The 23,642-nt window shown below is 45.8% G+C and overlaps 1 protein-coding gene across 1 annotated transcript; it reads left to right on the top strand.

Moving 5' to 3' along the window:
- The first annotated feature begins 54 nt into the window (after window positions 1–54).
- On the top strand, window positions 55–23,198 carry LOC128722673 (dual oxidase). The gene is made up of 13 exons (XM_053816350.1): window positions 55–160; window positions 12,900–12,983; window positions 18,100–18,654; window positions 18,728–19,131; window positions 19,191–19,468; window positions 19,540–19,707; window positions 19,787–20,756; window positions 20,821–21,024; window positions 21,100–21,409; window positions 21,486–21,609; window positions 21,694–22,777; window positions 22,862–22,990; window positions 23,060–23,198. Exons 1-13 carry the CDS (start codon window positions 55–57, stop codon window positions 23,186–23,188), a joined length of 4,545 nt encoding a protein of 1,514 aa, XP_053672325.1. The 3' UTR covers window positions 23,189–23,198.
- The last annotated feature ends 444 nt before the right edge of the window (window positions 23,199–23,642 follow it).

Here is a 23,642-nt window from a genome sequence, read left to right as displayed (position 1 = left end):
TATTTCAATGCAAGCAGTCCCTGGAAGCCAGCAACTGAAGCAGGAGCTATCACCATGAGGACCCTCGATCGACCCGCCGCGGGTCCACGTTGGCCAGCCGCCGTCCTGGCAGGTTGCCTGTTGGCCTTGCACTTTACGATCCCTGCAGCCGACGCCGCCGGTAAGTGTTCCACCTTGCAGTTTATTTAGTTCGATCGATTTTGGCCGCCTTGCGTCGCGGTGCAGCTCATGCAGGGATTATCGGCTCGGCTCGATTACTGGCAAATGACGCAATTAGCCCAAAGTGACATTAATGGAGGTGAAATGGTTGTTAACGCGCGTTGCCTACCGGACTGTTCACTTGGTGTTGCGAAGCCCGGCAGCAGCTTTTCGAATGGTGCGGCGAGCTTTAGTACAAGAAATTCACCAACTTAACGAAGGGGTCAAACTTGAGTAGCAAATACTTAAGTTCAGATGATGGTTAAAAAGCAATGAAAAAAAAACCTACAGCAAGCAGCTTTTGTTCCTTTGTAATGAGTATGAAATCAACGCCATACGTGTGGGAGTGAGTGGAAAGGCACATCATATCGCATAAAGAAAATTTAACATAAGGGTTAAATTTCATCCAATAATGGCGCTATTTTACGAGGATGGCAAAGTGTCCTTGATATTATTTATTTATACCCTTACGTTCTTTTTAGGTCATTTTCGAGCGAAATAAATCGACATCATAATTGATTTATTGAAAACTCATGCCTAAGATGACGAATTTCATGCGACATCACATAAAGTACACTATGCTGTATGCAGAACAAATTCGCATTTCAGAGAAGCTGCAAAATCAACGGCAAATAAATCACGCCCGATTGCTGCTTTTATGCTGTGGCATAAAATTTGCATTGAAACCAGAGTTGAAAGTTCATCTGCAACAGTCGTGAAAAGTCATAATCCCCACCAAAGCCTCACGAGGCACTTTCAGCTCACCAAAGCGCCCAAGGCACGGCCAGTAAAAGGCATTGTCAACAAAACCCCCATCCGAATCCGATGCATTCCGGCTTGTTTTGCGATGCACGTGGCCCATTCGTTATCGAGATGAATTAACCCATCGACGGGAATTTATGCACCGCTCATATTCCCGTTGCGTGCACGGTTCCTTCGCAATCCTGCCGACCGTACCAGGATGGAACAATCGTTGCAGCGATGCATCTCCCCACGGTAGTGCCGCTGTACACAAATTATGCAATTGTTCAGCAATGTTCCCGCGTCATCTGTCACTCAACCTCCAGGACGCTTATCGCTAGCATCGCGAACATGTCCGACGAAGCACACCGGTTTCCACGGTTGTAATTCATATTAGCGCGCTTATTATTCGACTTAATCGTCGTTTTGTTGTCAATTTGACACGATCGCGAGTCGCGTGTCCTTCGCATCGTTTTACGGCCTTCTTTGCGTGCTTTCACGCACGAGTTGAGTTTTGTCCCATCGCGTCTGAAAGTTCAACCATACGGTGTCAGAACAAGCCAGCTTCGCAGGCGGTTTGCCAAACGCGGTAAATCATCTACCGGCCGTCGAATCGACCCGATTGCTTTGGTTATGCATGCACCAATTCGTCGCATAGCACCGCAAGATGCATCTCACGGCATCAACTCAACGCCTTCTACGGTAGTCCCGCTGTGTGCACGAGGGTTTTAAAATGCGAAAAACGAAATAAAACGGCAAGCTAATTAGCGTTTGTTTTGCGATAAACGTCGCCTGCCATCGCGTGGAGTGCTCTTCACACGCGGTATATCCTGCGACGGTGCGTTCTACTTATAGCTACAATTTGAATTCTAAGCGACGGCGTGCGGTCGAGCATCATTATGCGCCACCACTAATGGGGTTTGCCATCCCGTGGCTTCGAAGCTGCTCACGTTTATTGACACCTTTGCGCGTTTGGCCGATGGCACGCTGGTTGCAGCTGCATTTGCTGCATCCGCCAGAGGGCGCTCGGTGGGTTCGAAGCTGTTTGGAATAATTATCATTAACCGCCAATTACTCACCGTCGAGCAGGTCGAGCGGGCTTAAGCTATGATTTATGAAACGGGCTTTGGATGGCGACTTGGCGCTCTCAAGGACGACGATGTTTGATCTGCAAACGCCGACTGTGCGGAATGCTAAACAGCACGCTGCATCGGTTGCAGTTGGCAAGTTTTTGTTGCTACTTCACCGTGAAACGAAAATAAGCTTTATTCCTATTCAAACGGGCTGTTTTTTTGTTTCTCAATCGTCCATAATTATTTCTTCTACAGACAGTGACATTTCGTTGGCAGTGAATTTCGCCGCCAGCCAATTGATGAGCAAACTGTGCTCCTTTCAGCGTGTCGGCTTCACAGGGGGCTGTGATTCGGAAAGAAGATTTGCGGATTTCCGTTGTTGCAAGGAAGGACATGGTGTTGGTTGGCCGTGACAATAATAACACCCTTTTGCACCCCAGCGCACTCTTGAGCACCGGAACCGGATGGAGACGAGCGAAGTGTGGCGGTGGCTTCGTTAAGGTCCAGCAATTTTATGCCAGCTAAGTAGCTGACTAAGTACAGCAACTGTGCACGGGATGATGATATAATTGGGAAGATACCTCGATCCGCGATCCGGCTGTAATCGATCTGGGTAGGCAGTCGATCAATCTTGCCACAACGTTCTGACATTCACCGACTTACGCTCGAACGCGCCACAAACTGACGATCTGGTGGCGGTGTTCATCAGATTGGCAGCTAATTGTGCTGCCGCATGGTCAAATCCGTCGACCCAACCTTCGATTTTCTCGATCGAACCCACGACAGAAGCTTGGAACGTAACGATCTGTACCGGAAACCAGCGGATCGTTAATGGCGTGGCGCTATCAAAAATCTCGCGATAGCAATCACCCTAATCGGGTGTGAAATGAAACCATCGACGGGTAATGGTTATTTCCTGGTTGCAGCTAGCGATCGGACAGATTGTGGCAAACGTCACAACGCATTTTCGTTCCTGAACTGCAGCTCATTTGTCTTCATTTGCCTGCCAAACATTTCCCACGGTACAGCGCCCTTTCGCAGCCTTGATGGGATAATTTTTGTGGGTGCTCGAGCGGGCCAATTCGGCCGCGCATGAGGACTAAGCTCAAGGTTTCCGAGGTGCCAAGAGAACAAGCGAAGCTCAAGCGATCATTTGGCCCGTGACTAGACCGGGGTTTGATTTTTGATCGCTGACTGAGCACGCGCAAGGACACGGCACGCTGGTATGCTTCACCGACATGTGATTAATACATCTATTAATCTGCATTACAGCTCCACATCGGGGACGATTTTTTGTGACGCCTTACTGTCACTTTTTACGTGGCCACCGGACATTACAACGCCTTGGTAGATCACCGAGGTAACATATGACAACAGGAAAAAGATTTGTAAACATGGTTTTACATTGCCTAAAACGCCATTCGTTTATTGCGTTGTGGTGAAGGGCTTTTTAGCATCGGCTGCACATGTTTCGTGGTATAATTTATGTTTGTTTGATTCCCGTTTTTTTTACTGATGATCGGTTTTAGCGTACAACGATCGGATTAAGTTTCAAGAAGCGCTCCTAACCGTACGACTTCTGCTCGGGGGAATGATCTCACGACCAAGATAAATCAATAGAACCTCCTGTCCGAGCCGGTTGATGTGAGTGCACGAACTGCGCGTGCTGAGGACATGGTTTCGGGATTGAATGTCCATCTTTTTTTGCCTTACTTTACGGCGATCACGGTCCATCACGGCAGTTTGCCGTCGAGCTAATGGTCATTTTTCTTCCTTCTGCCCAAGCAACCATCAATCGGCAGTTCAGGGTCACGGCATCACGGCATCGGGGTGGTGTAGCTAATTCATGTTTCAAAGGAATTTAGTCCAAACCCGAAGCTACTTACCACCGGACGGCATCATGCGACTCGTCGATGGGTTCGAATTGGTTGGGATGATTTTTTTACTTCCTCCATGCCGTAGCTAGGTGGCCGCAGGTAATTTTGTTTGTACCGCGTGCCCTTTAGTTAATGGTGCATAAAAAAATGGCCACTAGTGTTCGGGTGGTGAAGGTTGCTCGGAGGGGTTTGGAGGCGTTCCGAAGACGATCTCCAGTTCAGGTATTCAGCAATTGTTTATTCAAATTAGCCGTTGTGCGAATCACGATGCGAAAAAAGAACAACCAACCAGCAGGTCACGACGTTTGGCAGATGCATTGTGGAAGGTTTTTTTCTTCTTCAAATGATAAGTGCCAGTTGAATAGTTCTCGTTGATTTTGCTTCTTCATTATCCATTTCGGATCGTAAAGTAAAAATCAGCCTCATCGGAGGCAACGAATGGGCAGATTGAACAGGAAAAGACAACCGACAGATGCAGGAATGCTAGTCTATGAACAATATCTGTTTCACAGATGTCCCCGATAAAGTTTCCGAGTGTGCATTCAACTCTTGCCATAAATTACAATAAGGGGGCTTTTCATTGCGAAACCAGCTCGTGCGATAGGATCGGTAGTTTTTTCTAATAATTAAAATGCGCAAAAATTGCCTCTAGCAAACTTGGATCAAACTTAGAGCGCTCCTTTCGTCCCTGTTTCACTCACAACACATTATGCGCAAGGTTATCGCCCATCAAAATCCTTGCCGCTTATTTATGTAACTTATTGGCGATTTTTCACGAAGGCTGCATCGGGAAATATAATTTGCGATGATTTAGATGAGTTTTGGATGAACTTTGCATGGGGCTTTCGATAAAAACATCATTTCTTTAGAGGCAGTAAATTTAAAGCAGTAGCAAAAAAGCTTTCTGAAGCTCATGAATACAGAATACATTGATTTTTTTTGCTCTCAAAACACAAAACTGGTCCCATTCAATCGCTTCGGATGTAAGAACACCATAGCAGATAAAGTTCACCTTCACTACCATTTTATCGTTGGCATTATAATTCGTCTCCGTCCATCACGTGTGATTAACCTTAGCTTTTGCTGCTCCGCCCAGCAATCAAGTAGTTAATTATACAACCCAAAGATTAGTCCACCGTAGTATGCCGCTCTGGCCAGAACTTGCCCATAATGCCATCCAATTAAATTAGGCAAAAAAGTGCCCACTCACTCAGAAGCTCTGAAGCGTACGACCCGATAACGAATGATCGGGACGATTAGAGTATCTGAAAAAGAAGCACAGCTGCGTGTCGGAAAGTTAACAAATGGACAGGAGCGAAAATGAAAACATTACCCCGAAGAGCGCTCTGTACGAGGGCAGCAAACACGTTTACAAATCCCATTTTAAATTTCGCCCATCCATGCGAATCGGACCGACCATTAGTAGAGCAAAGAACCTGGTTCCGAGACGGAGCTGAGCTGTGAACTAAAGCGATAGCAGGACCTTGAAATCGTGTCTCGAGAATCGTACATTCCTCCCTTCCCGACAGAAGCACCAGAGCAGAGTGGCAGAAGGTGGCATCGAAGCACACGCTCGGGAACCGTGACCTGTCAGTGACTGGATCTGTCCGTCTTTGGTTAGCCACATCCGGTTCGGTCCCCAGCCGGATCCGCACGAATATGTATCGCACCTCGCGAAGGTACTTAACGTTCATTCCTCCGCTTTTGGAGCGTGTAGCACGTGTAGGATCTCCGTCTCCGTCGGTGGAATAAAATAATTGAAAACGAAGAAAAAAAATGAGACAAAACACACAGCGTCGATGTTCACGGAACGACCTGAAGCCGGCTGATGCGCCAAGATGTTACACGATAAACGTGCACTTGCCAGTTAAGGAATTGCATAACCCGATGCACCGGCTGATGGTGATGGTTGGCACGAGAAGGTGCTGCAAAGTGCGACTAGGACGTGCCTTTTGTGAGTGTGTGCGATTTTGCATTGTACCGATGAGGTAACGCCGGGAATCGTTAATATACGCCAGACACGGAATATCGGGTGCGAATATGCGACCCCGGAGCGTGGAGGTACGACATTCCGCGCGTTGTTGAGGCCATTCTGGTGAGCTCAGAGCTTGGGCGCGTTGTAATTAGTGGGAAACATTTGCACCGATCGGATTCAATAAGGGACGGAATTGTTGAGAAACGATTTTTGAAGAATGGCCATTTGGGTGCTGATGAGATGTGAAAGGATCGTTTACTGCGACGGAAAGCCGTTTGGTTGAGGATCGTTTACTCCACGTACTTGTTTGGACTGCAGGTGCATTGGATTGCATTTAGAGTAGCTGAAAAAAGTCGCTTACGTTGTAGCAAAAAAAGTAAAAAAAAAGCATCCATTAGCGATGATTAAAAGGGGTAGTATCAGTTTGTTTGTATGTCAATGCAAGTAAATAATTGTACCCTTATGAAATATTGGTGAATAGATGCATTTTCGTATGTTACTTGGTGTTAGAAGTTGTTCTTTTTAGATGGCTGTTACCTTTGGAAAGGATGTGATAAATCTTTTAAAAAATCCTCCCAATTTGATTTGATCTAATTATAATTTTTAATAGAGCAATTTATGATTTTGAACTGTTTATAAATATAGGCAACAAATGCCAACGATTGTTTCACATATATGATAGAGATTGAGTTCAAATTGAAACTATTTGTGAATCTTGAATAGTAACGGTCTAAACGGCTAAAAAGTTTCTCATTTATCTATTGAATATGCCTTTCTTTTATCGTGATCAATATTATATTACATTTTAAAGACGAATATTTGGATTTATCATCACGATCAACTCGAGCACGTTAAACTTATACTGCGCCATGCGCCACAATGTTGAACATTGGTGAATATTTGCAAAGATGATGCAACGTGATCATTTAAACGTTCATAAAAGGCCCCCTGCCTGTAGACCGTAGCCAATCGATTCGAACCGATCGAGTCGACGTCCCGGGGGAAGGCTGTTAAAAGACACTTTCAATCTCACCAGGGAGTTGCTCACACAAAGCCAAGCGCTCTGTCATTCTCTACAGCTATTCCAGCCGAGTCGTATTGCCATAAACAGCACGGGAACATGCCGCTTCCGTCGCTGGTTAATTACTGCGGCTAATGATCTGAGACGGCCTGTGGGTGGGTTTTCGACGGCAGCTTTAAAAAACCCACGCGTGAGCTTTTTTTGGGGATGATAACACGAAGAACGTTTGGTGTTAAGCGAAAGCGCCGGCGTTTTGAGATGGCGTAGTGATAGCACAAGCTTCACAAGAAGTCGTTATTAATAATAAGCAACACAGGTGAGTGCGGTTTCGCGAGTGGTGACCTTCACGGAACGAGGGAAGCATGCCTTAAATCATAGGAACGTCGCAAAACCGTCAGGACGATGAGGGTCGGTTGTAATTGTCGTTCGTGCAGCATCCAACTGGGCCACCGGCTGCACAGGCCGACCTTCGGATGGGGCTTTTTAATTAACTTCGCAATGCACCGACGCCGATCGCCATTGCGCCGGTACGGAATCCGCTCGCAAAGTTATGACAAACATCTCGATTAGAAGTATTTTAACGAACGCGGTTCGAACGCGGCTCGGAACCGGATCCGCCATTCGCCTAATAGCGTGGTACGTTTTGTCAACGCACCTTCCATTCGAGTGCGGCATCCGTACAAGGAGGTGCCATTTTTTTTTATGCCGCCATAGGCCCCGGTTGCCTTCATTTCCACGCTAATTGATAGAAAAACGCCGAAGCTGTGGCTCGCACGGTTCAGAGCACCGGATCGAAAGGCGAATAAGCGGTCCGTGTGATTTCACCGCGCGCATTTGTGAAGGAATTGTGCGCGTACGTGCCGACCGATCGGTGGATTGGGTATTTGAGCGATCGCTGCAGTTGGAATGGATTACCTCGCACTGGTGGTAAAGCTCACTGCGATGCTGCAGCTGACCTATACCCTTCGGTAGCCTATACCATTCCCACTTTTGCAAATAGTCACCGTAGGGCCAGGGCCACGCAAGACGACCTGCACACACACAAAAAAAGGCCCGCCAATACGCTCCTTTTTATGAGACCGATTTAATGGCCGCACAATAAATGTGCTGAAACGAGTTTTTATGTGCTGCTTTTCTCTCCACCTGCCAGAGCTATCCTAATAATTGAGACATAATCGTTGATCTTTGGGCGCATCGAGGGTTCGAGGGAGAAAATCGAATTTATTTTATCGCCTTCCCCGTGATTAAGGGCTTGTTATTTATGTGCCGTTCGAATGTCGGAATAACGAGCCAGAGCAATTATTGAGCAAGGCTCGTTTTCGCCGTTATGCTGAAGAGCGGGTATTATTAATAGGATTGTTCATGCCACCGTACGCGAAGTATTGCAGCATGTGAGCGTGGACTTGAAGGTTCGTGAAATTGGCCTTATGACGAGGTGATTATTAAAACAAATATAGCGCGGTGGCCAATGCGGTTGGTTTTGTGTTTTTTTTTAATTCATGTGGTAATATATCCCTTACGGCTAGTTAACATAACCGACAATGCTGAGTTTCAGCCGGCAAGAGCAGTAAAAAAGCCTTCAAATCATACTCCAACTCGTTTAGCGCTTGTTTACGTCATGACGTTGACTACTTCCAAATACAATACCATCGGCATGGCAAAGGAGGCTGTAGAGAGCTATAATCTAAGGGACACAGACTAGCCCAACCTGTTCCAAAGGCGTGCTGATCGCTCGTCACAAACGCATGTGTGAAAAATGATTGCCATTAATATGCACGCCGATGCCACCAGGCAACCGCGGAAGACCAAAAGACCAACGTTGCTCATACTGTTTGCCTGTTTGCCTCTTCATTTTTTGCACGTAACGCATTCCAAAGTGACAGCTTGAATAACCTGGCCGGATGGTAATTTTGGATTAAGCTTAATCATTGCTCCGGTCCGTTGTCATGGCAGCACGCGACCGAACCACTCGAACCCGCGCGGTATATTGTGCGAAACCACCGCCTGAGAACACGACCGAGGCAGGCTCGTGATTGACAGCAATTCAAATTTTATGATACTGGGTACTTCAGCTGGAGCGGGGCTTTAGAATTTTATTACGGGGCTGCTGGTCGATTCGCTGGTTTATTGAAATATTGCCACAAGGAAGCACTAGAAACTGGAGCCGGTAGAAAGGCGGGTTTATTGTTGACGTTTTCTTCCTCGTCAGGCCAAAATTGATTTCCTCCTGGGAGGCATTAATCATAAATAATCCCACATTCCATTCGTTCCTAGCGCCTGCAGACCGAGTACAGGAATATGGCGAACGAAAATCAGCGTTTGGTGGTCCTTTTGCTATCGGAACACGATCGTATTTTTCGTTAATCTTTCGCTCCGTTTTTCTAGGATTAGAAAAGCTCAGCACACTTCTAGATTCTACACGTTAGACTGGTTTTTTTTTCGCGTTGTGGCCGATTTCTGCCATCCGCGGATATGCTACTCCATTAATTCTGGTGTCGGAAAGCACGATTTCGGGCTCCATTTTGGCTATCTTCATTACCGCTTTTATGATCATGTAACCAACCGTCGAACGTCCCAACGCGTCATCCAATCTCGACTCCCTGATCGGTCACTCGCCGATGAATGATGATCGTGTGGCGCTGCTTTCGTTTCAACCCCAATCGCACGGATCGATTTGGAGCGTTTTTCTTGTTGCGGTAGGGCAAACAATTTGCGTTATCGCTAATTATTGGTGCGGGAGAGAAAACAATCAGCGGGACGCGAAACAAACTGGTTCGTGGCATGTTTCATGCCGCCGGCACCGTCATTACCATTTTCGAAAACGTCCGATCAAGAAGTGCCCAAAACGGTGCCCGGTGGGTGAGTTGTTTCGTGCAACAAGTTGACTCCTACGTACCGGAGGTGTTGCTGAAGAAACTTGTCCATCGGCAAGCCACAACGCCCACTGACAAACCTTCGTTTGTATGCTCCAGTCGTTGGACACCAGCATTTCACCATGCGTGGATCGCAGGACAAACCTGGAGGATGTAAGGTGTGCTTGAAGATTTGTTGGAGCAGATTGATCGCTTGCTTCCTGAAGTGTCCTACCGCGAAACGCGATGTTGTTCCCCCACGAAAATAGAGCCCACAACAAGTCTGCTCTCTACGAGGGTTGAACACCACGCACAACGGGGCGACATTTAACGCTCGTGACGGTGGGGCTGATTTCGTGCAATTATCGCGCTTTAAGTGAAAGGCAAATGTTGTGGCCCTACTTGATCCCGCGTTTCGCTTGACCCTTTCGTGGTCGTGTTGCTGCGTGGATGTCTTCAACAAAGTGCACCACCGAGCGACCCTATCCGTGTGGCAGGATCGAGTCTCTACGCGCCCAATATCGGCTCGAGTGCGATCGAACGTTTAAATTGTCTTACGGTTGGAGGAATCCGGTGTTACAACTTGTCCGTGGTTCTTACACGGGCGACCACTTGACAGGTTTTTACCTCAGCATAGCCTAGATTTGCATGCGTGCATTGAGGTCCACGGGCTCGTCGACACGCAGAACTGCTCCGGACTTGGAAGCTTTGGATCTCGATATACACAGGGCTAACAAATAACGTCGCGCATAAATTCATCCACCTCGAACGTGCATTCTCGAACGGTAGATCGATTGGACCTTCTACGAAATAGTGACTCCCTGTGAGCCTAATAAATCCTTACGCCTTGCGTCGTGATGCTGAATGGACCGGAGAGTTGATCCATTTTGGAGCACCACTTGAAAATCGAAAGTCATCGCTCGTGTCTTGCTCGAGGCGCGCAGGTTGGGGGGTTCTGAAAGTCTGCATTGTGGTCATGTGAGCCGCATTGTAGGTCAGTTTGCTTTTCTGCAACATTCACTATGGGTCGGGCGTTAGTAAGATATCAGAAAACGATGGGAGGGTCCGATGGAGCTGGTGCCAATTTTAAGGTGTGATTTAGGATAATACTCCGATAGCCTTGCACTTCACCAGGAGTTTGCGTGACAACGCGAATAGAGGGAGATGGAAATTGATAGGACGGGGGCTCGAGCATAATTGATTCTCTATTGTTCCAGGCATAAAACGCTTTTAGACGTTTTTTTTATCGGTTGTGTAAATGTGATAAAGCCACAGGTGTATAGCGCTGTTGGCATTTGACATGATTGAAACGTTTATTTTTTACATATGGACGGATAAACCATATTTTGAATGTTGTAACCAGCATAATGGCAAAATTTTTTATCAAATGTACATTTATATGTACGTTTGTTTGGAACTAAACTTAAGGCAATGGTTCTGTTGAATACAATGATGTGATAACTGATATGTAACACATTTTTTAAAGATTTATCTGTATTTTTAAAATAAGTTTAATCAAACCAGAATTGTTATTTGCTAAATAGCTGTATTTTCAGGTGAAAAATTTCAATTTTTCTTTGTATTGAAACACTAATAACAGAATCAAAAGAGGTTCAAAACAAACTCCACTTTAGGTACGAATAGTTTTCGTGGTATTGTTAGTTTATGAATATTAACAGATTCAAAATCACATTAAAATTAAAAACTCATATTTATGTTTATTATGTGAATGATATTCCGCCACGAAGCTGATAGCTTGGAACGCGAAGCTGAATTAATTTCAAGAAGCATAGCCTTTCCATTCTTAAACACCGTTTTTAGTATGAACACTCTGTCGATATTCATCATTGTACTGATTCGTTTTGCGGCAGTTCTCTCCCATCAAAAGTTTGCATCTATAATTCATGAAGACATACAGCCACCGTGACAGAAGGCATTCATTAGGCAACAACGGCGGGAACGGATGAAATTAAGCATTTTAAGGCAAATTGTGTTTCTTTCCTTCCCGAGATGGAAACTTTGCCTTTTCGCCCAAGCATCCGTTCGAATCGCATGGCGCGACGACAAACAACCGCCCAACAGTGGCGTTCATCGATTCTCACGCCAATGTGAACGCGAAATGGCTGGGATCGAGTTGGATACCGGATGCAGTATTATCTGCACATTTCTCGTGGCAAAATACCAACCGTACCCGGTAGCGACCGGTGGGAAGCAAGCAGATACAACATTCATAATTAAACCACATCCGAATTGATCCGCCACGCTGTTCCCGGCCACAGCACAGCTTAGAACGTCGACTTTCGTCTTCCCTGCCATTTATTGCTTTTCGTTTTTTTGAAGTTCTTAAATCCCCGAAAACTACTTGCGAAATGTCTCGTGCTCGTTCTAACTACCCACAGGAAGCTTGGGAGCCTGTACAAAAATCACGACCCAAAGACAGAAGAGGTCCCAAACGTCCGTCCGTCCGTCACAAACGAGATAATATCCAAGATTGGCATATGAATGTGATTTTATTAAAATCGGACCTCTAAGGTCACCCCTGCCCGGGGACACGAACTCTCGGTTGGGGACTTCAAATCGGACATTCTGGCCATTCGCTTCTGGTCAGATCACGAGCAGAGTTAGTTTGCCGGTTGGACGTGCGGAAAAATATAAACGCTTTACTGGCGAAGATTTACGATCGAGCAAAAAGGAACATTAATCAAGCGATACGGTGACATGGAACTGTAAATTGCTCTTTTTACGATGGGTTGCTCGCACTCAAAAAAAAATCAAACTTTTTGCAACAACCTTCCTCACGAGTACAGTTCTTTCTGCGGTGGGATTATACCAAGGCGCGATAGAAAGATTAGTTTTTGGCGCGTTTTGCCTTCACCGGGGATGGGGATTTTTTTTAATCGCCCGCTACAAAGAACCCTTCGTTTATATGACACACACGTCCGAAGTGGGATATTTTTATCATTTCGAGACATAATCCTTTTTGGGGCGCGGGAACGGATTGCTTGTGCCTTTCACTCGCCTTGACCCGACCGCGGGTGATCCGATCGTAATCGTAGGGTTTGGGTTTCCCGAGGCTACCATAAACGTTGACTGGGGGTGGAATATCGCTCAAATCCATCGAATGTTTCGTCTCAATTTCACTCCGCTTCTGTCTCCTTTCAGAATCCAGCCTGATGAGCCACGTCGAGAAGCAGCGCTACGATGGATGGTACAACAACCTCGCCCATCCGGACTGGGGAGCTGTCGGTAAGTCCTTCTTGGGTGAACTTTTGCGGACTTTGCGGAGTATCGCTCATAATTTTGTGATTTATCACACTTAACCCACCGGTGCCGATTACCTTGCGTCAACGCAGCGGGTCGTCTGAAAAATTCCCCTACAAAAAAAGCACTTACACACACGCATGGAGCCTAGAAAAAATAAAAGGGTGGCTGTTTGGGGCCTCCCCACAGGAGGGGGTTGTCAAAATTCCCGGAGTTTGAGGGCGAACGCTTCGACGACAGTTTGACTTGTAGCTGACTTTAACTTTGTTTGCTGGGAGCTTTCATGTGCCCGTCTCGGTGCTGCTGCGGCAGGAGCACTAGCTTGTGCAGTGTCGCCGCGAATCAAGCGTAATTTTTACGTCGATCGCTCAATTTTCAACCAGCACGGCACAGCAGGCAGACCTACGAGTGAGTGGCGAGAACCCCCGCGAGGAATAAACGCGAGATTGGTCCATAAATCTGGAGCCTATGTTTGTTTTATTACATTTTAAGCTGCTTACTCGCCAACTGCTTGGCTCCGTATCCGTCTCGCATCCTTCATTTATCTCTCGCTACATTCCTCGCGCCACTTCTGTCGCTGTTTGGTGAATATAAACCTCGCTTTCTGATGTTCAGTGTCGGGGAATTGCAAATGTAGATGTAAATTTTAATTATTTATGATTATCGGGCATCAGCGCGGGGTAAGAAAAACTTAATTCCCGGCAATTGATCGTATCGCGGGTTCATGTGGGCGCTGGAATTGTTCGCAATTTTCCCATCGTTCCGAGAGGCTAATTAGTGGAACCGATCGCCAGGCTGTTGCAAGTATTTCGTTTCGTTTGTACTCTAGATTTATTAGGTGCACTGTTTTTTTTTTGCATTTCCAAAGGAATTTATTCATTTTCTTTTAGTCCAATCAATGCTCATAACTGCACGTGATATGATGAATGGGTTATAACTTACAGCAATTGATATACGCTAAGATGAAGTTTATATAATGATTTTGTTTTTCATAATAATAATTCAAATAGAATAACTTTTTTCGCTTCGAATCCTTTTAGAGACCTTTTTAAATTGAGTGTATATTTCTGATCATCTATGACCTTAAAAGCGAATGTCTTGTAAACAACTTCTCCTATTTTAACATTTTTAAACAACACAACAGTCATGTTGCTGTGTTGACACTAAATGAAGGCTTCGAAAACCTATTCTACAGTAAACCAGTAATTTAAATAAAATGAGTATGAAATTATCATGACAATCAGGGTGCATTCATATAAAATTCCCTTAAATATAGGGGTGCAAAGATGGAAACCACGCACAGAATGCTTTTCTCCAGCGTATCCGCCCATGCCTCGACCATATCACTCGCATAATCGATTAACGCATTCACCGCGTGAGCCCTGCGGCACGTGAACGAACCGCAACTCGCCCAAGTTCGCAAAGTCACGCGACCTGCATGTGCCAAAAGCAGGGTAGCGAGAAAAAAAAGGGGTGGAAAAATGTCCCTCCACCACCAACCCAAGCGTCCCGCGATCCTATCAGACCCTTAGGGCAGCGAGTCCACGCAAGGAGTGACTCGGATCCATGTATCATTCACTGCCACACCTGCTAGGGTGGGCTCCGTGGCAGGTTCGATTCGTTTCGTTAAGCGTACCCTTCGCGTCTCCGCCCCAAATGCCGTTCGTTAACTTTGTATGCCACTGCGTGTGCCTTGTTCCATCGGTGCATTCCTTAGGGTGGCCCTAGTGGTGGCCGTTTTTTTCCGAAGGATCGATGCAAGGATGGATTACCTTGATGTGGTGCGCCCTCCCATGAGCAACCCAGCTTCAACTGCGGTTGCCAGCAGGAGGTACCGGCACTAACAACGTCGTTCTAAACCCGTTTTGTTGCACGAACAGCAGCACCAGCAGCAGCTACTAAATTGAATCAATAATACCGCACGACGTGTGCTTTTCAAACGGCTGGCGACACGCAGTCCAAGCTCGACGGAATGATTCAAACCGTGCCAGGTGCACCTATGGCGGGGCAATGCCGCTGCTGGTGATCCAAATGGCGTAATGGATTTTTTTTTTCAACAATCTAACACCAAGTCCTTTTTGTTCTGTTTAATGTTGAGTTTTTTCACTTCGGACCTCCATCAAAGTGTCGCCCTAAGGTCTGCGAAAAATGCCGCCGGCGTGGAGTTTTCGTAACGCTATTCTTTTTTTTTTTGAAACAATCTGCGAACCCAACACACCACCGTTGATTCATTCATCGTTCGACCGATCGTTCCATCCTTTACGATCGTGCCCAGCATATTCAACGTGTCGTTAGTGATGTTCTGTCGCCGTTTGCTACGATCATAAATCATTCGCCCTTGTGTGCTCGCAGTTGCCAGCGAAGTGTCAACGCAATGCGCATGAACAGAGGTTCAGAAGCACGATGAGCTTTTGTCAGTCAGGCAGTCTTTCTTCACCACGAGCTCACGTAGCAGGGCAACATAGGTGTTGCATATGTTGATCTCAGCTGGCGTCAAACGAACTAAGCATATGTTTGAGATTTGGCTCAAGAACAAACACTAATGAGACGAAAACACAATAAACTATCAATTTTTAATGGAATTTAATTGCAAAAGCAGCAACTACAAGATCCTTAAACACTTTTGATTGCTGTTCATCACCTCTAATGTGTGAAATAACGCTTTTAAAGTTTTTTTTGCTCTTGAATGTTTTTGCGATTTCTTTTTTGCAAACGGCTTTTTTATGCATAACCTTCGTCGTACATTATTTACTTTGTCTTAGTGAATTTTGAGTGGCTGAAAAAAGCACACATTCCATTGGGTCTTGCATTCCCATCGGGACGGATGCAAAAATCCTGCGCCATGCTAATTGCATTATGAAACAATTCGCCTGCTCCAAGTCATTTATAAACGTCGGAAAGAAATAATTGATGGTCGCCTGCTACCTCGACCTCGACGAAAAAAAAAGAGCACAAGCTCATGTTGAGTATCCGAAATATGAATGCAGGTATATCGTTTTAATATTTTTTTTTATTTTTGTACGCCGACAGCTTTCTCAATGCTTTTCGTTAATTTAGTACAGCCGACTTGCTGCGCGCCGTTTGATGGTATCTGTTGCTTGTCATCATCAATCCTTACCTCAAAAGCGCGCCTGTGTGTAGCTGTCGAATAGGAGCGTTTCCAAAATGAGAATTCAATATGCTCAATATGGAATCAGTGCATTAAGTGCAGTATGACGTGAAACCGCGATCGCGAAGGCATTTTTATTCCAATCCAATGCATTTCACTTTTGGAGAAGTGGTATTGAACAAAGGGCTAAGTATTACCATGTACGTCGTTTTGGCAATGAGCAAATATTTGTATTACGAATAAAAAAAAAGCTTGTAAAGCATCGCTATGCCATGAACAAATATGTTTCGAATAAAGATCGTGAAAAAAGTGTGCTTTGTGTTACCGTCATGTTAGGGCATACAGGTTTACAAAAACAAGATATAATTGATTTGTACTCAGAACTTCATTCAGTGGCTATGAATGGAGACTCACGAGCCTAATGTCTCGCGTAAAGTGTTGCTTTTTGCAATGTTACACCCATAAAATAAAAACCTGCCGTAAAACTTCTTCCTGTCGAGACCACGAAACATCATACATTATGTATGATGGCGGACTAGGATGTCAGTGCGCATGTTTGAAGTTTAATTATTATTATCACCTCGCTGACACATTCAACGCTAATCTACGGCATTGATCTAGATACCGTCGAGCATGATAAGGCCAACCGTGTTAAATATGTAACACAAGCATGTGTTTTCTATCCTCCACACAAAGAGGAGTTTAATTGCGGTACGCATATTGGGCGTATACAATATTGTGCGATATATTTATGACGCATGATTACTAGGGCGATCATTCGCGTGTGATGTCATAAATTTGGAATGTGCTTTCGTAACAAGCAGTTGCATGGCGATCGTAGTATTTTATTCTCCGAATATCGCTGCATTCAAAGGCTATGCACCGGTACAATGTACTAAATAACGTTCAATGTGTAGTGTTTGCCAGTCGTACATGCATGCTTTGCATATGTTCCGACGGATTTACACCCGCAATTATCGGTGCATAATTTATCTTACGTTCTTGCGTTATGTCTGGGGTTATTTTTTCTTTTTCTTTCTCTCTGTTTGTCTCTCTATCTATCTCTTTTTTCTCTCAGTCCCATAAGAATGATTCATTCCGTGTATTTTGTACAAATATTTAAAACCTCGTTCGGTCGTACAGAAACGCGTGTCATAACGAACATGGCACAGAAACACTCTCCGCTACCATTTTAGACCACCACAAGCGGTTGCACTTGCACTCTACGCTAATAACACCGTAGTACAGGCGTGCTGCTTTGGCTCCATCAACGGAGCAACCATTAATGGACAATTTAGGGATAATTATTATTTATGAGCTCGCCATTGACATTGAACTGCTTCCGTTTTGCACTTTTTGTTAGCCGTCCCATTCGTCTTCGCGTCCGTGTTTCGCTTAGTTGGTGAACGTTTGCTTTACCACCAGCTCACTGCCGGGGTGCTCCAGCAAGGCAACTTAAGCACCGGCAAGAAAATCATCCATTAAGACATACCTATCCCTTAAAATATGTAAATTAGCACAAGGTACAAGCAATTAGGTGGGTGCTATTTAGCATGCTCCGCGTCCCGATTGGTGTGTTGCATCAGTACGATGGCTTAGAATGATTATAATTACAAGCACCTAAGAGAAGGGACAGATAGTAGAGGTGTGTGTGTGTGTGTTCCACAAAGTGCCGGAAATGTTTTTGCAGAAATAAGGAGCAAAAACGCAATGTCCATTAAAATTTGGTTGCATTAGTGCCATTCACTAGTGCTGCGATACTACAGCTCACTTAAAAATGCTGCCAAATTTAGTAACCAATATATGAGCTACTTGATTGCTAAAGGAAACAATCATGAGATTGAATCATCAAGATTGCCTTCCTCCAGGTGTTCATATGCAAAATAATGGTGCTAGTGAATTTTTCAACTTCTTTTTCAGCTTCTATATCCCATGCAGAAGCAAAGCACGCTCCGAAAAAATTGTAAACAAAATTTACTTTTGTTTTTACAGATAACCATCTAACGAGAAAAGCTCCCTCAGCGTACTCAGACGGCGTGTACGTGTTGGCCGGTGCAAATAGGCCATCACCTCGCAAGCTTAGCAGACTTTTCATGCGCGGCACCGACGGTCTACCATCGATGGAAAACCGTACTGCTCTGCTCGCCTTCTTCGGCCAGGTGGTAACGAACGAGATCGTCATGGCATCCGAATCAGGCTGCCCGATCGAGATGCATCGCATCGAGATTGAGAAGTGTGACGAAATGTATGATCGCGAGTGCCGTGGTGATCGATACATACCGTTCCATCGAGCTGCGTATGATCGCAACACTGGCCAGAGCCCGAATGCACCGCGTGAGCAGATCAATCAGATGACAGCCTGGATAGATGGTAGCTTCATCTACAGTACGTCGGAAGCTTGGTTGAACGCGATGCGATCATTCCAGGATGGAGCGTTGCTGACGGACAAGCAGGGCACGATGCCGGTGAAGAACACCTTGCGCGTGCCGTTGTTTAACAATCCTGTTCCACATGTCATGCGTATGCTGAGCCCGGAACGGCTGTACTGTAAGTAGTCCTTTCGGAAGTACCATGTGTGCTACGTGAAACTCATGAAATGCTTCTCGTAACATCGTTACAGTGCTGGGCGATCCAAGAACGAATCAAAACCCGGCTCTGCTCTCATTCGCCATTCTGTTTCTGCGTTGGCATAATGTGGTGGCGAAGCGAGTCCGCCGTCAGCATCGAGATTGGAGCGATGAGGAGATTTTCCAGCGAGCCCGACGTGTGGTGATCGCCAGTTTGCAGAATGTGGTCGCGTACGAGTACCTGCCGGCGTTCCTGGACAAGGAACTGACCCCGTACGATGGTTACAAAGCGGACACTCATCCGGGTGTAAGTCACATGTTCCAGGCGGCGGCTTTCCGATTTGGTCATTCGCTTATACCGCCCGGATTGTTCCGTCGCGATGGTCAATGTAACTTCCGGCGTACAAACATGGACTTCCCGGCTTTGCGGCTCTGTTCCACATGGTGGAATTCAAATGTAAGTTCGTGCAGGGAAAAGTGTGTTGGAAAAGTTTGATTGGTTTGTTTTGTTTGCAGGATGTGTTGGATAACACACCGGTTGAAGAGTTCATCATGGGTATGGCGTCACAGATTGCCGAAAAAGAGGATCCACTGCTATGCTCGGACGTGCGTGATAAACTGTTTGGTCCAATGGAATTTACACGGCGTGATCTTGGTGCGTTGAACATAATGCGCGGTCGGGACAATGGACTACCGGACTATAACACGGCTCGGGCAGCCTATCGGTTACCCAGGAAGAAGAATTGGCGAGAAATCAACCCACAAGTGTTTGAACGCCAGCCAGAACTGTTGGAGTAAGTATGAGAAATCTCTTTAAGTCAACTGTATTTGCATTCTATTGTTTTATGTATTTTCTTGTGCACAGATTGCTGATCAACACCTACGATAATCGGCTAGATAATGTGGATGTCTACGTCGGAGGCATGCTGGAGTCCGATGGAAGACCCGGCGAACTGTTTTCGGCAGTCATTATCGATCAATTTACCCGAATCCGAGACGCCGATCGCTTTTGGTTTGAGAATGAAGACAATGGGTAAGAGGAAAATGACACATACGCAAGAAAAAACAACATGCAGTGTAATTTCTTCTGTCTTTTGGGTTTTGCTCCATAGAATTTTCACCAAGGAGGAAATAGCCGAAATTCGCAAATTCACACTGTGGGACATTATCGTCAATAGTACGGATATTGAATCTGATGAAATCCAGCGCGATGTGTTCCACTGGAAGCAGGGCGATCCATGTCCACAGCCAGAGCAACTGAACGCCACTCTACTGGAGCCGTGTAACTATCTGGAGGGGTACGATTACTTCTCCGGATCAGAGCTGGCGTACATATACTCGTGTGTCTTCTTGGGTTTCGTGCCCATCCTGTGCGCGGGTGCAGGATACTGCGTGATCAAGCTGCAGAACAGCCGACGTCGTAAGCTGAAAATCAAACAAGAAGCGATGAAGAACACTGCCAACAGCAAGGTGTCGGTAGAGAAGAGTGTTGCCCGCGAGTGGCTGCACGCGAACCATAAACGGTTGGTGACGGTAAAGTTTGGTCCGGAAGCCGCGATCTACACCGTAGATCGAAAGGGAGAGAAATTGCGCACCTTTAACCTGAAACATGTCGATGTGGTCACGGTGGAGCAGTCGCAGGAGAACTACAAAGCGAAGAAGCCGTACATTCTTCTGCGTGTGCCCAATGATCACGATCTAGTACTGGAGTTGGAGTCTAACTCGGCACGCCGAAAGTTCGTCAAGAAGCTGGAAGACTTCCTTGTGCTGCACAAGAAGGCTATGACTTTCGTGGAATCGAACCGAGACTTGATGCTGGCCAAGGCGGAAACTCGTGAACGTCGTCAGAAGCGATTGGAGCACTTCTTCCGTGAAGCATATGCGCTGACTTTCGGATTACGCCCAGGTGAACGACGACGTCGATCGGACGCTTCGCTGGATGGTGAAGTGATGACGGTGATGCGCACTAGCTTATCGAAGTCGGAGTTTGCGGCAGCACTTGGCATGAAACCGGACGATATGTTCGTGCGTAAGATGTTCAACATAGTCGACAAGGACAAGGACGGAAGAATATCATTCCAGGTGAGTATTTTGTAGATCACAGAGGATTCAATAATGTAGAAATGATTTTTTTTTGTCATCACAGGAATTCTTGGAGACAGTGGTGTTGTTTTCACGTGGCAAAACCGACGATAAGCTCAGAATCATTTTTGATATGTGCGATAACGATCGTAATGGAGTGATCGATAAGGGAGAGCTTAGTGAAATGATGCGATCACTTGTGGAGATTGCCCGAACAACGAGCGTCACCGACGATCAAGTAAACGAGCTAATCGATGGCATGTTCCAGGTATGGTGCAAAATGAGATTTACTTATTGAAAATTGCTTCGAACGCTTGTACTAAACTGTTCCTTACCTTATCAGGATGTTGGACTTGAGCACAAGAATCATCTGACGTACGAGGACTTCAAGCTTATGATGAAGGAATACAAGGGAGATTTTGTGGCGATTGGTTTAGATTGCAAGGGTGCAAAGCAGAACTTCCTCGACACGTCCACTAACGTTGCTCGTATGACTTCGTTCCACATTGAACCGATTTCGGATTCACGGCGCCACTGGATGCAGGAAAAATGGGATGCCTACACGACCTTCCTGGAGGAGAATCGTCAAAACATATTCTACCTCTTCCTGTTCTACGTCATCACTATTGTGCTATTTGTGGAGCGATTTATTCGTTAGTATATTTGCTTATAAATGTGTGTATTTGTACTTTGAATGTCATGCTAAACGTTGCATTCCATTCGCTTCAGATTACTCATTCATGGCGGAACATACCGATCTTCGGCACATCATGGGCGTTGGAATTGCAATTACGCGAGGTTCTGCTGCATCGCTGTCGTTCTGCTACTCACTGCTGCTACTTACCATGTCGAGGTAACGAAACATTAGACAAGTTCTTCCTGGCCTGCTTAATAAGAACATTCGAATCGTTAATTCATTCTAACGTTTTATTTGTAGGAATTTACTCACCAAACTGAAGGAATTCCCCATCCAGCAATACATTCCGCTTGATTCGCACATTCAATTCCACAAGATCGCGGCCTGCACGGCGTTGTTCTTCTCGCTGCTGCATACCGTCGGACACATCGTCAACTTTTACCACGTTTCCACGCAGTCGATCGAAAATCTGAAATGTCTCACGAAAGAAGTCCACTTCACGTCTGACTATCGGCCCGACATTACGTACTGGTTATTCCAAACCGTCACGGGTGTGACCGGAGTGATGTTGTTCGTCACGATGTGCATCATTTTCGCCTTCGCACATCCAACAATCCGCAAGAAGGCGTACAAATTCTTCTGGAACGCACATTCGCTGTACGTCGTGTTGTACGCGCTGTGTCTCATTCACGGGCTGGCACGATTGACCGGTGCTCCAAGGTTCTGGTTGTTCTTCATCGGACCCGGAATAGTCTACACGTTGGATAAGATCGTCTCTCTGCGCACGAAATACATGGCGCTGGATGTCATCGAGACGGACCTGCTGCCATCGGATGTGATCAAGATCAAGTTCTATCGTCCACCCAACCTGAAGTACCTGTCCGGCCAGTGGGTGCGGCTTTCTTGTACGGAAATAAAGCCTGAGGAAATGCACAGCTTCACATTGACGTCGGCTCCACACGAGAACTTCCTCAGCTGTCACATCAAGGCGCAGGGACCGTGGACATGGAAGCTGCGTAATTACTTTGACCCGTGCAATTACAATCCGGATGATCAGCCGAAGATCCGCATCGAAGGACCGTTCGGTGGAGGAAACCAGGATTGGTACAAGTTTGAAGTGGCGGTCATGGTTGGTGGCGGAATCGGTGTCACACCGTACGCTTCGATTCTGAACGATCTCGTGTTCGGTACCAGCACCAACCGCTACTCGGGTGTAGCCTGTAAGAAGGTGTACTTCCTTTGGATCTGCCCATCGCACAAGCATTTCGAGTGGTTCATCGACGTGCTGCGAGACGTCGAGAAGAAAGATGTCACGAACGTACTGGAGATTCACATCTTCATCACGCAGTTTTTCCATAAGTTCGATCTTCGAACTACCATGCTGGTGAGTAAATCAAGCAACTGTAAAGCTTCCTTGAAGGATTCTAGCGGTACAGTGTATTTAAACGTTTATATTTTTTCGTTGCAGTATATTTGCGAAAATCATTTCCAACGTCTTTCGAAGACGTCCATGTTCACTGGATTGAAAGCAGTCAACCATTTTGGACGTCCCGATATGTCCAGTTTTCTGAAATTTGTGCAAAAGAAACACTCTTACGTAAGTGGCCTATCCTAATCGGTAAACTCTGGGATCAACTTAAAATATTGTTTTCACCTTCCATTGTAGGTATCGAAAATCGGTGTTTTCTCTTGCGGACCGCGTCCACTCACCAAAAGTGTCATGTCGGCGTGTGATGAAGTTAACAAGAGCCGTAAATGGCCATACTTTATACATCATTTTGAGAACTTCGGCTGATCGTCGGGAGCATTGGTTGAAAAAAGCCTTTCATATACCACATGCAGTCCATTTATGTATAAGCTCTCATCTAATAACCGTACGTTCGCCTATCGATCTGGAAGAATATTTCAGCTGCTTATATATTTTGCTACGAAAAAATGCTGCCGATTCTTCTTCATACACCCAGTGTTCCGCGTTCACGATTGTATGTGCAACTTTCGAATGGTCGCACCGTCGGAGAAGCAACGGCGGCAACGGGAGTCTCAGTATTCGTAAAGAAAACCTCGTTTGTTTTCCGCCTTTCAAATGAGAGCTGTTCTGTTCATTTTATTGTTAGCTGTAGAAGTACGTTATATGCGTCGTGTATTGCTTGTTTGTTTTGTCTATCATCGCCTCAAAGGCTTATTTATTCCACTCCAAAAGGGAAAGTCAAAACAAACATCAAGCTTAACTCCAATGTTCAGTCCAGCGA

Source organism: Anopheles nili, chromosome 3 (assembly GCF_943737925.1).
Source record: "Anopheles nili chromosome 3, idAnoNiliSN_F5_01, whole genome shotgun sequence".
Classification (NCBI taxonomy): domain Eukaryota; kingdom Metazoa; phylum Arthropoda; class Insecta; order Diptera; family Culicidae; genus Anopheles; species Anopheles nili.
Note: the sequence above shows the minus strand (reverse complement) of the source record. Positions and strands in the feature narration are given on the sequence as shown.

What these genes read in the sequence shown, in the direction of transcription:
- LOC128722673 (XM_053816350.1), top strand. Translation starts at nt 55, where the DNA reads ATGAGGACCCTCGATCGACCCGCCGCGGGTCCACGTTGGCCAGCCGCC. An exon ending in TCCGGACTGGGGAGCTGTCG is followed by an intron (nt 12,984 to 18,099) that starts GTAAGTCCTTCT and finishes TTGTTTTTACAG; the next exon opens with ATAACCATCTAACGAGAAAA. An exon ending in GAGCCCGGAACGGCTGTACT is followed by an intron (nt 18,655 to 18,727) that starts GTAAGTAGTCCT and finishes ACATCGTTACAG; the next exon opens with TGCTGGGCGATCCAAGAACG.